The following is a 15,893-nucleotide window of genomic DNA, read 5'->3' as shown; positions in this document are numbered from 1 at the left end:
TGCTGCCGTAGCTACCTGATATAGTTTTTCGATAGGAAGGAATATAATGAACGACAGTGACAGTTTCACTCCCAACGAAGCTAGTCTAGCGCCCTATCCACATAGCCTACATGACAGGGGGAATGCTGAAAAAAAGAAGAGGGACTTCACAATAACAGAAAAGCAGAACGAGGAACCAGAACAGCAAGGAAGTCCTCAAAAGACGGATAGGAAACCCAAACTACGGAACGAATTTAGAAAATTTTTCGACTCTTTCAAAAGACAGCTGCCATCTGACCAGAACTCTGAACTAGAGTCACAAGAAAAAAATAACTTGAGGAAGTCCATCAAATCACGCCATTTGGTCATGATTAGTCTTGGTACCGGTATCGGTACAGGGTTGCTGGTCGGTAACGGTCAGGTGCTCGGAACTGCAGGTCCCGCCGGGTTGGTCCTTGGTTATGGTATAGCCTCTATAATGCTTTACTGTATCATCCAAGCCGCCGGTGAATTGGGTCTTTGTTATGCAGGACTAACGGGTAATTACACTAGATATTCTTCCATTTTGGTCGACCCTTCGCTGGGGTTTGCCGTCTCCGTGGTCTACACCATCCAGTGGTTGACTGTTCTGCCCTTACAGTTAGTCACAGCTGCAATGACAGTCAAATACTGGACCAATGTGAACGCAGACATCTTTGTCGCCGTCGTTTTCATTTTCGTCATCATCATCAACCTGTTTGGATCTAGAGGCTATGCTGAAGCCGAATTCATTTTCAACATCTGCAAGATATTGATGGTAGCCGGATTCGTCATTCTAGCCATTGTCATCAACTGTGGTGGTGCAGGTGACAGAAGATACATCGGTACTGAATACTGGCACAATCCTGGACCATTTGCTCATGGATTCAAAGGTGTCTGTACTGTGTTCTGTTACGCCGCGTTTAGCTACGGTGGTATCGAAGTCCTGCTTCTATCTGCTGCTGAGCAGGAAAATCCAACAGAATCTATTCCAAATGCCTGTAAGAAAGTGGTTTATCGTATTTTGTTGATTTACATGTTGACGACTATTTTAATTGGCTTTCTTGTTCCATACAATAGTGACGAACTATTAGGCTCCGGTAGCTCTTCCGGATCCCATGCATCCCCATTCGTTATTGCTGTTTCATCCCATGGTGTCAAGGTCGTGCCTCACTTCATCAATGCAGTCATTTTGATATCTGTGATTTCTGTTGCCAACTCTTCATTATATTCTGGGCCAAGACTACTACTGTCATTAGCAGAGCAAGGTGTTTTACCTAAATGTCTAGCTTATGTTGATAGAAACGGCAGACCCCTGCTTTGTTTCCTCGTTTCACTTGCCTTCGGGTGCATTGGATTTGTGGCCACAAGTAATGCCGAAGAACAGGTCTTCACGTGGTTATTGGCCATTTCTAGCCTTTCCCAACTGTTTATCTGGATGTCGATGTGCTTGTCACACATTAGATTCAGAGACGCCATGGCAAAACAAGGTCGTTCAATGGATGAAGTTGGATACAAGGCGCAAACTGGCTATTGGGGGTCTTGGATTGCGGTATTGATTGCGGTGTTCTTCCTAGTTTGCCAATTTTGGGTGGCCATAGCTCCTGTTAGCGAACATGGGAAATTGGATGTCAAAGTGTTTTTTCAAAACTATTTGGCGATGCCCATTGTTTTGCTTGCTTATTTTGGTCACAAAATGTACTTTAAATCGTGGAGATTTTGGATTCCAGCAGAGAAAATCGATCTGGACTCACACAGAAACGTATACCTTCCTCCAACGTCCACAGGGGCCGACAAAATTGATGACGATGATGACGTTACCGAATATGAAACTTCAGAATCATCGGAAAATCTACACAGTTCACGTCTAAACAAGTCTTTCAAGAAAATGGTCAATTTTTGGTGTTAGCTACGCTTCCATTTATTTCCCACATTACTTCATTAAATTTTTGATGCTCTTCAGAATAATAAAAATACATAATTCTTACTTTATAACGATAATACAAGTCGGAAAAGGACACACCTGCATAATTCAACTGATTTTCAGATCTGAAGGTATTCTCGAGTACGCAAATATATCCCACAATAAAACACATTGTCCAAGCAAATTTCAGATGTATTTTACAGGCAGGCAATTACTCCTCATAATTACGACTAGAGACATTGCGGCACGTGAAGGCGCAGAAAAAGAAACCAACTACTTGCGCCAAGAAAAGAAACAATGACACGGCGCATAAATGACAGAAATAATTGCTATCTTCAAGGCGCCGCAAGGGAAGTCCCTATTCCGATCTGAGCGCTGCGGAGAAAACTTTTGATATTACTGCATGCCGCACGATATACCATCTCTCACCATTTACTGTGCGAGTCCGGAAACGGCATCCGCATTTTTCCTGCCGAGTGCGCCCATAGCAGATGCTGGTGGTGGTGAATCCCTTCGAGTTTCTGCGCCGCTCGTGGTTGTTATGCGATGGGCATACACTAGAAAGAAGAACATACTCAGTGGGAGATGACTCTTCATCGAGAAAAAGAAAAAAAATCAGGGTGGAAGCACATCTTCTTTGAAATGCCCACATCTTCTAATGTATATATTTATGTATACATGGATATTTGTCTTGTTTGTTGCTACCGTAGAAGTTTTCTTTTTTTTTAACGATGGAAAAAATCTCATATTTAGAGAGCTCCTTCTCGATCGAACACTTAACAAAGATTTACATTTCTAAATGCCGTCTTCAGGAGTCTTCAGATCTGTTAGTAAGAAGGAAGCGTCGCCTGAGTCCATCTCGATACGCTCCTTCAGCGGTGGAAATGATTTTCAAATATCCTCAAGAGAAAAAGCATATTCTGGACAACCATCAAAGAGTGAGAAACTTATACATAGACTAGCAAACTCATTTAAAAGGGCAGAAGGTAGCATTACGAAAACTAGGCAAATAAATGAAAATACGTCTGATTTAGAGGATGGTATTGAATCGATCACATCGGACTCCAAGTTGAAAAAGTCCATGAAATCGCGTCATGTCGTAATGATGTCTCTGGGAACAGGAATTGGTACGGGCCTTTTGGTAGCCAATGCAAAGGGTCTGCATTACGGTGGTCCTGCAGCATTAGTTATCGGTTACGTCTTGGTTTCTTTTGTCACATACTTCATGATCCAAGCTGCAGGTGAAATGGCTGTCACTTATCCAACTTTACCGGCAAATTTCAACGCATACTCCTCCATATTCATTTCGAAACCATTTGGATTTGCCACAGTATGGCTTTACTGTTTCCAATGGCTAACTGTTTTACCGTTAGAGTTAATTACCGCATCCATGACCATTCAATACTGGAATGATAAATTAAATCCCGATGTTTATATTCTTATTTTCTACATTTTCTTACTGTTCATTCATGTTTTTGGTGTGAAAGCCTACGGTGAAACAGAATTTATCTTCAACTGTTGTAAAATCTTGATGATTGCAGGTTTCATCATTCTATCTGTTGTCATCAATTGTGGTGGCGCTGGAGACGATGGTTATATTGGAGGCGCTTACTGGCACAATCCAGGCGCGTTTGCTGGTGACACATCGATCGCAAGGTTCAAAAACGTCTGCTACATTTTGGTAACCGGTTACTTCTCTTTCGGTGGTATGGAATTATTCGCGCTAAGCGTCCAAGAGCAGTCCAACCCTAGAAAATCTACTCCTGTGGCAGCTAAGAGGAGTATCTATCGTATCGTCATCATTTACCTCCTAACTATGATTTTGATTGGGTTTAATGTCCCATACAATGATGACCAGTTAATGGGCGCAGGCGGGTCCGCTACACATGCCTCTCCTTACGTCTTGGCAGCATCCATTCACGGTGTCAAGATCGTCCCGCATATTATCAATGCTGTTATTTTAATTTCTGTTGTCTCAGTGGCCAACTCTTCCTTATATGCAGGTCCCAGGTTGATCTGCTCCTTGTCCCAACAAGGTTACGCACCCAAATTTCTTGATTATGTTGACAGAGAAGGCAGACCGCTGAGAGCTCTAATTGTTTGCTGTATTTTTGGTGTTATTGCATTTGTTGCGGCCTCATCCAAGGAAGAAATCGTGTTTACATGGCTAGCAGCCATTGCAGGTTTAAGTGAATTATTTACCTGGACTTCCATCATGCTATCGCATCTACGGTTTAGACAAGCAATGAAAGTACAAGGAAGATCCTTAGATGAGTTGGGATATAAGGCCACAACAGGCATCTGGGGTTCCGTATACGGTTTCTTCTTTAATATTTTAGTCTTTATTGCTCAATTCTGGGTAGCGTTGGCTCCCCTAGGCAATGATGGAAGATGCAGCGTAGAGTCTTTTTTTGAAAGTTATCTAGCTGCTCCAATATGGTTAACTTTTTTCTTCGGGTATATGATCTACAACCGCGACTTTACCCTCTTAAATCCTCTCGATAAAATTGATCTAGACTTTCATAGACGCATTTATGATCCGGAGCTCATTAGGCAAGAAGACCAAGAAAATGAAGAAAAGACGAAAAATATGTCTTTAATGAGAAAAGCTTACCATTTCTGGTGTTAAACTTAATTGCATGATTCAAGTTCCATCAAAGCCGGTTGAGGAGACTACCGTACCACACGTTAACAGGCTAATGTTACTACACACGACGCGGTTGTTATTCCCGTCCCCTAATGACCTTATCCACGCTTGTAATTCTATATTTACATACATTCCCTAATGTCCCGCAGCATACATACCCGCACAATGTAGTTATTGTTTTAATTTTTGCTTTATCCATATTTCCTACAACCGCAAGCAGAAGGGGTGATTTTTATGACTTCAAAAACCGTTCCTGTTCCCGTCTGACACTCAGTATTTTACAACCCCGCCTAACAGTGATTACCTTTTTTGGTAAAATGCACACGTGAGAATTCTCAAAGAGTGGCCAGATGATGAAATAAAAGAAATGACCTGCAAAAAAGATCCTTCTTTCCTCTCGGTACTTTTGACTTGGAGCTCACGGATAGACACCAAAAAAAGCGAATTATTGTCTTGGCTTGCGGTCCATTGCAATAATAACTTTCTCGGCATTTGTGGCGCATACACACAGCCGGACCACAGCAAGATTTTCAAAACCCAAGCAACCAATACTCAACACAATAGAACCCAACAAGTTGGAGTATTTGACCCTATTGGGTAATTGATGTTCCCAAAAATTCTTCAGGCCATCTGATATTATCCTCTTTCGGATCGTAACTTTAATTGTGAGGATTGTTGCCTTCAAGAAGTCCCTTTCCGTTTTTCGAATCCCCTCCGTTGAGTAATGTACCTGTGATTCGGCGCTCGACAGTGGCATATTGCAGCCGGGTCGGCCCATTTTCTTCTAAGGAATAGGAGTGGAAAAGTTTTATTTTTCCGGTAACGTGCCTTGCATGCGACAAATATTTGTTCTCCCCAATTCTTCGAGCTATTCCAATCAAAAAAAGGCCCTCCGCAAGGGTGAATAGATCTCCAATAGCCTGAGGATGCTCATCTGCTCCATCTGTCATTAATATAAATAGCACATGTCCTGGTCTTTAAATTTGTCAACTGTCTTTGGACTGTTCCTGAGTATTTCCTTTTGTAGAATATAAGTCATAAAAGCAATAAATTTCAATAACCTGCTATTGCATAACCTCATAATCCCACTAAATATAACATAATGTCTGTTTCCAAGATTGCTTTCGTTTTAACCGCTGTTGCCTCTTTGGCCGCAGCTGATTCTGCCGCTGAAACTGCTGAATTACAAGCAATTATCGGTGACATCAACTCTCATCTTTCTGACTACTTGGGTTTGGAAACTGGTAACAGTGGTTTCAAGATTCCAGCCGATGTTTTGAGTGTCTACCAACAAGTCATGACTTACACCGATGACGCTTACACTACCTTGTTTAGTGAATTGGACTACGATGCTATAACCAAGACCATTGTGAAATTGCCATGGTACACCACTAGATTGAGTTCCGAAATTGCCGCTGCTGTTGCATCTGTTTCTCCAGCTTCTTCAGCTGCCCCATCTTCAGCTGCCTCATCATCTTCAGCTGCTCCATCCTCTTCAGCTGCCTCATCATCTTCAGCTGCTCCATCCTCTTCAGCTGCCTCATCTTCTTCAGCTGCCCCATCATCTTCAGCTGCCTCATCTTCTTCAGCTGCTCCATCCTCTTCAGCTGCCTCATCTTCTTCAGCTGCCCCATCATCTTCAGCTGCCTCATCTTCAGCTGTCTCAACCTCTTCAGCCGCCCCATCAACTTCCGCTGCCTCAACCACCTCTTCTGTTAGTTCCACTGTCGAAACAGCCTCCAACGCTGGTCAAAGAGTCAATGCAGGTGCAGCCTCTTTCGGTGCTATTGTTGCCGGTGCAGCTGCTTTATTGTTATAAAGAACTTTCTTTTAAAATGCAAGCCTTCCAAAAAATGCCATTATTCTACCTTCTCTTTATGTAACTGTTAGTTCGAAAAACTTTTCTCAAATATAATCAATTCATTAATATTAAATTTTTAAAACATTCTTTTTTCCAATAGAATTTCGCGCTGCTTTAGCTCCATCTTGTTGCATCTATAACGTGATCTTTCCCCTTTTTAGTCAGTTGACTTCAAGTACTCGTTGCGCAAGAGCTACTGTCCTTTTTTTATTGTTAATTTACGATGACTTATTTTTGAAGGAACGAACAAACGAGCCAAGTGTGAACATCGCTAACGTTTGAAAGATGGACCCTACCGAACATGTTATTGTGCCAAGGCGCAGCGAAGAGTCTTCTCGAAAAATATGCAGGAGAACAGACAGGCGAGACCCTCCTTTAGGACCAATTCAAGATTCAACACGTGGCTACATCTGCTGAACTACAACATCAAACTATGATTACCTTGGAGAAAGCGCCTCATCTTACATCTAAAACCGTATACATCCTTCATCTTCCAGAGACTGAAAAACAGTGTCGGCAAGGATATGGTGCTCTAAAATCACTTCAACAAAAAGCCCTACGAAAAAATGATTATTCACGATAACAAATCCCTGCAGAACCGCCAGCTCTTCATGCAAAGCAACAAAATGATCTCATTTTCCAAAGCCAAGAAAAAGGAGAGTATAACCTTTCAAGCCAGATGTAAGATTTTCCGACTAAGAACAAACCGACACAATTGGCTACAATGTTGGTATGCACTTTTTTCTCTTTCTTTTAACGGGATTTGGCCTTTTCCATCGTTGCTTTTTAAACGAATATTAAACGACTGTGAAAAAGCCATCCCTGGAGCATGCGAGAGTTCTCTCAGGGCACCCACCCGTTTAAGGACCCCAGGCCAAAGAATAAATTTTTGAAGGAAAACAATATACAGGGCCTTAAACTGACTACAAAGCCATCTTTTTTTCTCGTTTGTCAGCACGCCTTAGAAAACGGCGCAGCCAATGCAATTGATAAGTGGCTTCCAGAGTAAGTGCAGCACTTTTTTGATCTCATGTTTTCTTACGCTACGGGACGTCACCGTCGTTGAGTAAAGTCTCAATGTCAAACGAATAGCCTGCTGTTGCATTCTCCTCCTTGGGGAAGGGCCTGCTTTTAGGGAAATCATGTCTGGCTATTACATGCCACACCGTGCAGTAGCCCCTACATTGCCAACAGGCAAATCTTACACCCTCTCTAAATCGTTTATCTTTTACTATATGACCTGTCCTTTTTCTACATATAAATATCTATCATGCCATAGGAGCTGAATGCATTTCCATCGCCAGGTTACATGAGTCCTCGATACAGCTCGAGCTCTGAAATTACAGAGCTGTTTAAGAACTTTTCAAAAAGAACATGTCTGTAAGTTACAAGGACAAGTTGATATCAACTACTCTAGGCAAGGATGGGAAATGTGAGTTCCCTATGAGTTTTGATTACTCGTCTTCGCAAATAACTCTAATGCCAGAAATGTTTTCGTACAATAATGAACGGAAATATCAAACTCTGATACCCTTGATGAAAACGTCACATTTAATTGATGATGGTTTGAAAGATAAACTGAATAAGTGCGCTTTGGATTTCTTTTCCGGCAAAAAAGCCAACAGAACAAGTGATATGACTATTTCCAAACTCACAGCGAGCAGAGAAGCTTCACCGAGACTGCCGTTAGATAACGTCAACGTCGTAAAAACGGAGAATATTGAAGATATCAAGTCTGAAAGGTGTGGTTCAGCCAGGGTGGGCAAAGCAACAAAAGCAGTGATGAAACTGAAACCTACAAAAGCTAATACGACGGGACAGAGAACTCGCCATTTCTGTAAGATCTGCTCCACTGGGTTTACCACTTCCGGCCATCTTTCAAGACATAACAGAATTCATACAGGTGAAAAAAATCACATTTGCCCGCATGAAGGTTGTGGACAAAGGTTTAGCAGACATGACAACTGTAACCAACATTATCGTACGCATGCGAATAAAAAGAAAAGGAACTGGAAAAGAAGAGAAACCAGCAGTTGACTTAAGCCGGTACGGGAGCATGGACACAAGAACATATAAATATTCAATAACATAAGTAAGAGGCCGATAAATAGTAACATGTACAGGCTTAATTCGCAAGTCAATTTTAGGAAAGAAAGTATTTGTCGCTTTCTTTCATAACCATTACCGCTAACTGTAGAGCCGTAAGATGAGCGGATTACCCTGTATCTTGATGACGTTAAGGCCTTCCACACTTGAGAAAAAAATTGTAGTAAATTTTATTATCAATGAAAAAGTGACGATGACGATGCCAATAATTAAAAGGGGCTTGAATGAAAAAAGACCAGCAAGAGGTGCACTTTACTTCCCAAAATAATGAACGATGAAATCAATGAGCTGCCACCTAAAATATGTGAGCAATGCTTGGGTGATAAGACTGAGATCAGGATGACGAAGATTTCTCAAGGCTCTGAGTGTAAGATCTGTACTTTACCATTCACCTTATACCATTTCAAGGCATGCAAACGGAACAGTAATATCGTAAAAACATTAATATGCGTCAGATGTGCCGCTCAAAGAAACGTTTGTCAATGTTGCATGCTTGACTTAAGGTGGCATATCCCTGTACAGCTACGGGATCATTTGATATCTATGGTTAGTGAGGAGAATATCGTAACAGAGGAGGCAAAAAACGACATGATGAGAAGGTTCTTATCATTAAAAGACGTGAAGTTAGGGGGAGCCCAAATCACAAGCGATCCTTCGGAAACAGACAATATACTCGATAGATTAAGAGGTATACTTCAACGACCAGGATCGAATGATGAAAAGTCTTTGTCACACAGTAGGGAAGCAGCAGCATTGGCTAAAAAAGAACAAGATACGAATGTGATCAACATCGAAAAATATGCGTCCGTGGACATCTCTCACATTTTGAAGAAATTACCTTTGAGTGAATCGTTCTCAAATGATGTCTCTACTAGATCCTTTTTTCTTTATAACGTTGATGTCTCAATTCCTGAATGGAAAATATCTGATGCAATCTCACAGTTATTGAATTTAAGAAAGCTGGGTGATGGAAATGCATTATCACTAATAATCAATCATAAGGCAAAGTGCGGAGGTGTAAGATTTCAATCCAATGAACTGGGGGAGAAGTTCGCAAGTAAATTAAATGAGACTCTTACCACACCAAAGAGTATAAATAGGGGTGTTTTGCGTATCGATCGTTCCAGAATATTTGTTATTCCTTGGACATCCGGATTCTCGGCCGCATCATTTGGTGCCAATACGGCAGAAAATATAAAACTGAGTTTAAGTTTAAATAAGCTAATTCAGGTTGAGTTAGGCGTTCGTGATAAACAGCTTCCCGCAATAAGCACTGAAAACTCCAAGAAACGTATGAAAAACACATCGAAGAAAATTCATAAGGCCAAATCAAAGAAAGGGAAACCTCGGGCGAACAATTTAACCTTATAAATGAAATACGTCAAGCGGAAAAGTTCACAAAAGTTACGAAATGCCCTGTTTTCCCCATGTTAGGTATCCATTTACCTTCATTGCAAGTGATATACAGAAGTCGGTAGGATAAACAATCTATCTGAGCAGCTCTACTATATCTCACAAGGATTTAACACAAAGTTGCGCTTTTTATTAGCATGAAGGTATATGTTCTATTGCTCTAGTTGTGTCTCATACTTACTGTATGTCGGTATAGGTTCGCCTCATCGAAGCCCGAAATAATAACTCGGCCGAACTTGATAGTGCGCAGATGAAATAAAAATGCCACAATTTCGAAAAGCCTAATCAAATGCTATTATTTGAAAGAAATTAGATCTTAAAGATAAAAGACATATTGACTTGATATACTTTTCCTTCTTTTCTTGCTAACACATAGAAAAATTAAGATATGGAAAAACTCGGTTTAAAAAGCGCCTTCCCATATGAGTATGGCTCAGATTTCAAAATGACAAGGTTGAACATTCTAAATTCTACCAGGTGTGAAACCGAATTTTTGTTTTCTAATATAAAGAGAATTATGCTCAGTGTTTGGAAATATTCATACACCCTTTTGAGTTTTTTTCTTGACTCCACTAAGCTAATTATGAATGATGTTATCACAATCAGCTCCCGAGATTTTGCTACGAAGTTACAAATTGGTGCAAGTCAAAGGGAAGATCAAGAGGATACTCTGGCATCGACAATACTAATGGGAATGATTATCGGATACTCGATATCTTTTGGGAGAAAAAGTGCTTTTTTTAAAAGGCATAGAAATCCAACTGAATTGAAGGAAAGTAGTTCCAAGCCTAGCGGATCGATATCCATTGTTATAAATTTCATGGAGGACAATCTAACTTATGATGATGATTTTATTCACGAAAATGTTGCCAAAGAGTTCATGATCTCACAATTGGATGACTCCGTTCTCAACATTCAGATTCCAAACACGAACACTTCAGACAAAACGGATCGAGTTTTTGAGCATGATATCTTGGGTGAATACGACCCTTTTAACGGCGAAACTGCAACAGGAGTACTAGTGCCGCCATACCAGTCAAACGCTGGCTTTAAAGCATTGACCAACGATATATCACCTCATTGCACGAAAAGAACACTCTTTGGAAAGACTGAAGGAGGTACCAATGAAAGGATAAAAGTGGTTGAGTACTTAACAGGAGACGACGAATATCTGCTTCATGATACTAAACAACGTACACACAAGAGCAATGCAATCGTAGGAAGATTTTTTGTTCAAGATAATACTGCCTCTATGAATGAGCAACTCCGTAATATCCCTGGGCCTGTTTTAGTAATGAACACCTGGTTAGGCGATGAACTTTTCTTAACGATGTTCGATAAAGAATCGTCCTTTTTCAGCGACAGCGTTCCAATCAAGAAAATTGGACCGATTGGAGAAAAGCAAGAGCTATTTGAAGTTGTATCCCATAGGGAGCTTATTTGCTACGATAAAAATCGAAGTTTGAATAGAATTTACAATTTGCCCAACATCGAAAAACAAGAAATTTGCTTCAAGAAGGATAAGACCTCACGTCCGTCGAAAAAATCATTAATGAACGGAAAAGATGCAGCCTCGATTTTGTTGTGGTACTCCACTCATCTATAGATATTCTTGAATATATAACGTGAACAATGTGATATGCTATTCTAAGTATGACGAATTATGGAGCATCTGTACTCTAGATAGTGGCCACAAGACTACTCGTGAGTAGCCCTAATGAGTACGCTTAGTATTTCAATGCCCTCAGTACACATATTCTCCTTCATAATTAGCAGAAATTCGTCTTATTGAAGTAAGTTACGTTATGATACATGCCCTTTTTTCTTCGATAACTGCGTTGTTTGACGTACCAGTAGATGTGAGCGCTTTTGCTGGACCGGAGACCGCTGCTTTTGTAATAATACCAGTTTTGCCACTGTTAAAGAATCACCTTGGGGAAACCTCTTTCCATCAAAAGTAGTCAAGCTTCAACAAAATGTCTACATATGAAGGTATGTCATCATTCAATTATGGAGTAGATTTCTGAATATGAATTAACTAACTAAGTGTTGTTCGTTCGACTCAACTTTAGATTAGAGGAACATGGGATACAACAAAATTCAACTCAAGAGATGAGAGAAACTTCTCGAGAAGAGCAGAGAAGACAGATCAGATCTCAATTGCAAGGGCTATTTCAAGGTTCTGCTAACACTAGTGGCGGAGGTAATGGATATTCTGATTCAACATTGCTCCTACAATTATTATCACAGTTGCTCCCTGAATCATTACAAGAAGAATGGCTGCAAGAAATGGATAAGGGTAAAAATACAGGCTGTCCCGATAGTTTTGCAGCATCTTTACCACGAATCAACAGGAAAAAACTCAATTCAACTGACAACTGCTCTATTTGTTACACTAATTATTTGGAAGATGAGTATCCCTTGGTTGTCGAATTACCTCACTGTAATCACAGGTTCGATTTGGAATGCTTGTCCGTCTGGCTTTCTCGAAGTACAACTTGTCCACTATGTAGAGACGATGTTATGGGCCACCGGATTATTAATGACATTGATACAAATGAAGCTGAATTGGAAGAAGATTGGGGTATGTACGGTTAGTATTTTCCGCTTGTATTGTATAAAGGGATACTTTTTTAAATAAGATTAGAATAGATTAGCACGACTTTCCTTGTAGAAGATGAGCCTGTAGATGTTCTAAGTAGTGAGTAAAAATAAGTATGAATGACTTTCTGTCATGTACAGCTCTTATTTAGCGCCAACAATAACCATCGCGAGTTGAAAATTTTAAGCGATGCTCTTACCATCACTGTAAAAACAACAGAAGGTGATTACAAAACAAACCAAAAATAATAGCATATAAAGATGGGTAAGAGCAGCAAAGACAAAAGAGATCTATATTACAGAAAGGCAAAGGAACAGGGTTATAGGGCCAGGTCTGCTTTCAAACTACTTCAACTTAACGAACAATTCCATTTTTTGGATGATCCAAATTTAAAAAGAGTTGTGGACCTATGTGCCGCACCAGGTTCATGGTCACAAGTTCTCTCAAGGAAATTGTTTGATGAGGGTGCTGGCGGAGATAGCGAGGGTAGAAAAATAGTTGCCGTTGACTTGCAGCCAATGTCTCCTATATCCCATGTGACAACTTTACAAGCTGATATCACTCATCCTAAAACGTTGGCTAGAATTCTGAAATTATTTGGCAACGAGAAAGCTGATTTTGTCTGCAGTGATGGTGCTCCTGACGTCACTGGGCTGCACGATCTTGATGAATACGTCCAACAACAATTAATCATGAGTGCACTGCAACTTACTGCATGCATTCTGAAAAAAGGTGGAATTTTCGTGGCAAAGATCTTCAGAGGCCGTGATATAGATATGCTATACTCTCAATTAGGCCATTTATTTGATAAGATTGTTTGCGCGAAGCCAAGATCATCAAGAGGTACTTCTTTGGAAGCATTTATCGTTTGTTTGGGTTATAATCCACCATCCAACTGGACACCAAAACTCGATGTCAATACTTCTGTTGATGAATTTTTCCAGGGCTGTTCCTTGAATAGGCTGTGCATTTCAGACAAACTGTCTCATTGGGATGAAGAAGAAAGAAATATTGCAGAGTTTATGGCTTGCGGCAGTCTCGAGAGTTTTGACTCAGATGCCACCTATCACGATCTACCCTCCTCGATTGCAAGCAATCCATCGTCCTTGGACCCTGTTCAAAGCCCCACAAATCCTCCCTATAAGAAGGCTATGGAATTAAAAAGAAGCGGAAAACTTACAAGATCTGTTTAATATCGGTGGCTTTACCGTTTATCAAAAAAATAAAACTGCTGCAGAGCAAAGCCAACTACAATGTTGATTTTTCCTTGGATAATGATTGAGGTATATAGATTCCAGCTACATAGATATATTCAATGTACATTAAAAACAAAAACAGTAGTTATTCTGTATTACATGCGAGAGTTAAAAAAAGCGGCGGCATTCATTTTTCTTCACCTTCCTTCTTAACTTTATTTCTCAAGGCGTCAGGTTTTAAGGTTAGAAACAACAAGACCTCTCTGATTGTATTGGAGTCAGTCAAAAACATGGCCAATCTATCGATACCACAACCTCAACCACCGGTTGGTGGTAAACCGTATTCTAAAGCATTACAGAAGGTTTCATCGACTAACTGAGCTTCATCATCACCTTGATCCTTTTGCCTAGCTTGTTCTTCGAAACGTGCTCTTTGATCAAATGGATCGTTCAATTCTGTATAAGCGTTACAAATTTCTTTTGTAGCGACAAAGACTTCAAAACGTTCACATAAACCTGGTTGATCCCTTGAGTACTTGGCTAATGGAGACATCATTTGTGGGTGACCGAAAATAAAAGTTGGGTTAATACACGTGTCTTCCAGTCCACCAACAAGCTTGTCCAACATACGTGCATTGGTTAGTGGAGGTGGACACTCCATGTTGTTGTCGGCAAGAACCCTTTTCAAAAATTCGCCAGTTTCAGCAGTATGCAATTGATCACCAGCTGAGAACTTAACATTGAATACGTTTTCCAATTCTTCAATCATGTTAATTCTCTTCCATGGTCTAAAAAAGTTCAACTCTAGCTCTTTAGCTGGATCAGCCGGGTCTGGATGGTATTTGATAATATAAGAACCAGTAATTTCTTTAACCATTTCTGAAAACATCAACTCAGTCATTTCCATCAAATCATAAAAGTCGGCATATGCTTGGTAAAACTCACAAGTCGTGAATTCTGGGTTATGTGTCATATCAATACCTTCATTTCTAAATTGTCTGCCAATTTCGTAAACGCGGTCGAGACCACCAGCAACTAATTGTTTTAGAAACAGTTCTGGGGCAATTCTTGTATACATGTCCATATCAAGATCATTGTGATGAGTGGTAAACGGCTTAGCAGTGGCACCACCGGCAATGAAATTCATCATTGGAGTCTCCACTTCGATAAACTTTCTTTGGTCCAAGAATTTTCTGATGTAACCGACAATTTTAGAACGAGTGATGAAACGGTTTCTAGCATCCTTGTTCATGATCAAGTCCAGATAACGCTTTCTGTATCTGGTTTCTTGGTCTTTGAATCCGAAATGGTCGGCAGGCAACATATGCAAACATGGTGTCAACAGTTGCACTTTGCTAACAAAAACGGATACTTCACCTTCACCACCTTTCTCTAGTTGAGTTCTTCCAACATAACCTTCGACACCAACGATATCACCTCTTTTCAATAGGTCGTGGTCCTTTTCGTAGGAGGTAGGGTCGTAGTAATCTTGCAATTGAGACATCAATTGAAGTTCAACACCATCACCGTGGAGGACGTAGAATTTCAATTTGGAACCCGACTCTCTTTTAGCATGAACTCTCCCAGCAACGGAAACCTTTTCTTCAGGTAAAGTTTCACCTTTCTTCAAATGAGCGTATTTGGCCAAAAATTCAGGATTGGAAATGGAAACGTGGAATTTATGAGGGTACGGGTTTGGTTCATGAGTCTTTCGTAGTTCTTGGATCTGACGAGATCTAGCTTCGAAATACTGTGATGGATCTAAATCAGCTGCTGGCGAATCAGTCTTTTTCTTCGAGGCTGGTTTCGGTTGGGCAGAGGCCTTTTTGGCAGACTTTTTGGCTTCCACTTGTCTTTGCTTAATACGTTTCTACAACCCAGATTTGGACACCATTTCTCCGGTGGTTTCATCGAGATGGAAGTTCGCAACGCCCTCGGCAGCGGCATTAGCTTGCTGTGACATCTTTAATATATGATGTGAATATTTTTTAGGCAAAGTAGAACAAAAAACCATAAGCTCAAATTTAAACAAATAGATAAGATGCCTACACGTGAACAGTTGAACTCATTAGTGTAAATCTGGAACCAACTACGGCCAGATTCAACTTGAAGTAATTTTAAATTCGGGCAGAAAATTTTTCAAAACA

The 15,893-nt window shown here is 40.4% G+C and overlaps 9 protein-coding genes across 9 annotated transcripts; 8 read left to right on the top strand and 1 right to left on the bottom strand.

Moving 5' to 3' along the window:
• Positions 1-46: 46 nt before the first annotated feature.
• On the top strand, positions 47-1,906 carry TAT1 (amino acid transporter TAT1; the record flags this gene model as incomplete). Its single annotated transcript, XM_056228626.1, has 1 exon — positions 47-1,906. The coding sequence occupies one exon, from the start codon at positions 47-49 to the stop codon at positions 1,904-1,906; it is 1,860 nt and encodes a 619-aa protein (XP_056086061.1).
• Positions 1,907-2,720: 814 nt separating this feature from the next.
• BAP2 (branched-chain amino acid permease BAP2) lies at positions 2,721-4,550 on the top strand (the record flags this gene model as incomplete). Its single annotated transcript, XM_056228615.1, has 1 exon — positions 2,721-4,550. One exon carries the CDS (start codon positions 2,721-2,723, stop codon positions 4,548-4,550), a length of 1,830 nt encoding a protein of 609 aa, XP_056086060.1.
• A 1,120-nt stretch (positions 4,551-5,670) lies between these two features.
• TIP1 (putative lipase) lies at positions 5,671-6,387 on the top strand (the record flags this gene model as incomplete). Its single annotated transcript, XM_056228604.1, has 1 exon — positions 5,671-6,387. The coding sequence occupies one exon, from the start codon at positions 5,671-5,673 to the stop codon at positions 6,385-6,387; it is 717 nt and encodes a 238-aa protein (XP_056086059.1).
• Positions 6,388-7,803: 1,416 nt separating this feature from the next.
• On the top strand, positions 7,804-8,466 carry NRG2 (Nrg2p; the record flags this gene model as incomplete). The annotated part of the gene is made up of 1 exon (XM_056228592.1): positions 7,804-8,466. The coding sequence occupies one exon, from the start codon at positions 7,804-7,806 to the stop codon at positions 8,464-8,466; it is 663 nt and encodes a 220-aa protein (XP_056086058.1).
• A 336-nt stretch (positions 8,467-8,802) lies between these two features.
• ECM2 (Pre-mRNA-splicing factor ECM2) lies at positions 8,803-9,906 on the top strand (the record flags this gene model as incomplete). The annotated part of the gene is made up of 1 exon (XM_056228581.1): positions 8,803-9,906. The coding sequence occupies one exon, from the start codon at positions 8,803-8,805 to the stop codon at positions 9,904-9,906; it is 1,104 nt and encodes a 367-aa protein (XP_056086057.1).
• A 430-nt stretch (positions 9,907-10,336) lies between these two features.
• On the top strand, positions 10,337-11,554 carry CNM1 (Cnm1p; the record flags this gene model as incomplete). The annotated part of the gene is made up of 1 exon (XM_056228570.1): positions 10,337-11,554. One exon carries the CDS (start codon positions 10,337-10,339, stop codon positions 11,552-11,554), a length of 1,218 nt encoding a protein of 405 aa, XP_056086056.1.
• Positions 11,555-11,924: 370 nt separating this feature from the next.
• Positions 11,925-12,546, top strand: SKDI02G1690 (uncharacterized protein; the record flags this gene model as incomplete). Its single annotated transcript, XM_056228559.1, has 2 exons — positions 11,925-11,940; positions 12,026-12,546. The coding sequence occupies 2 exons, from the start codon at positions 11,925-11,927 to the stop codon at positions 12,544-12,546; spliced, it is 537 nt and encodes a 178-aa protein (XP_056086055.1).
• Positions 12,547-12,810: 264 nt separating this feature from the next.
• TRM7 (tRNA methyltransferase TRM7) lies at positions 12,811-13,743 on the top strand (the record flags this gene model as incomplete). Its single annotated transcript, XM_056228548.1, has 1 exon — positions 12,811-13,743. One exon carries the CDS (start codon positions 12,811-12,813, stop codon positions 13,741-13,743), a length of 933 nt encoding a protein of 310 aa, XP_056086054.1.
• Positions 13,744-14,062: 319 nt separating this feature from the next.
• On the bottom strand, positions 14,063-15,250 carry SKDI02G1670 (uncharacterized protein; the record flags this gene model as incomplete). The annotated part of the gene is made up of 1 exon (XM_056228537.1): positions 14,063-15,250. The coding sequence occupies one exon, from the start codon at positions 15,248-15,250 to the stop codon at positions 14,063-14,065; it is 1,188 nt and encodes a 395-aa protein (XP_056086053.1).
• Between the last annotated feature and the right edge of the window lie 643 nt (positions 15,251-15,893).

This window comes from Saccharomyces kudriavzevii (assembly GCF_947243775.1).
Source record: "Saccharomyces kudriavzevii IFO 1802 strain IFO1802 genome assembly, chromosome: 2".
Taxonomy (NCBI): domain Eukaryota; kingdom Fungi; phylum Ascomycota; class Saccharomycetes; order Saccharomycetales; family Saccharomycetaceae; genus Saccharomyces; species Saccharomyces kudriavzevii.
The sequence above is the reverse complement of the archived record's forward strand: the minus strand, read 5'-3'. Positions and strand labels throughout refer to the sequence as shown.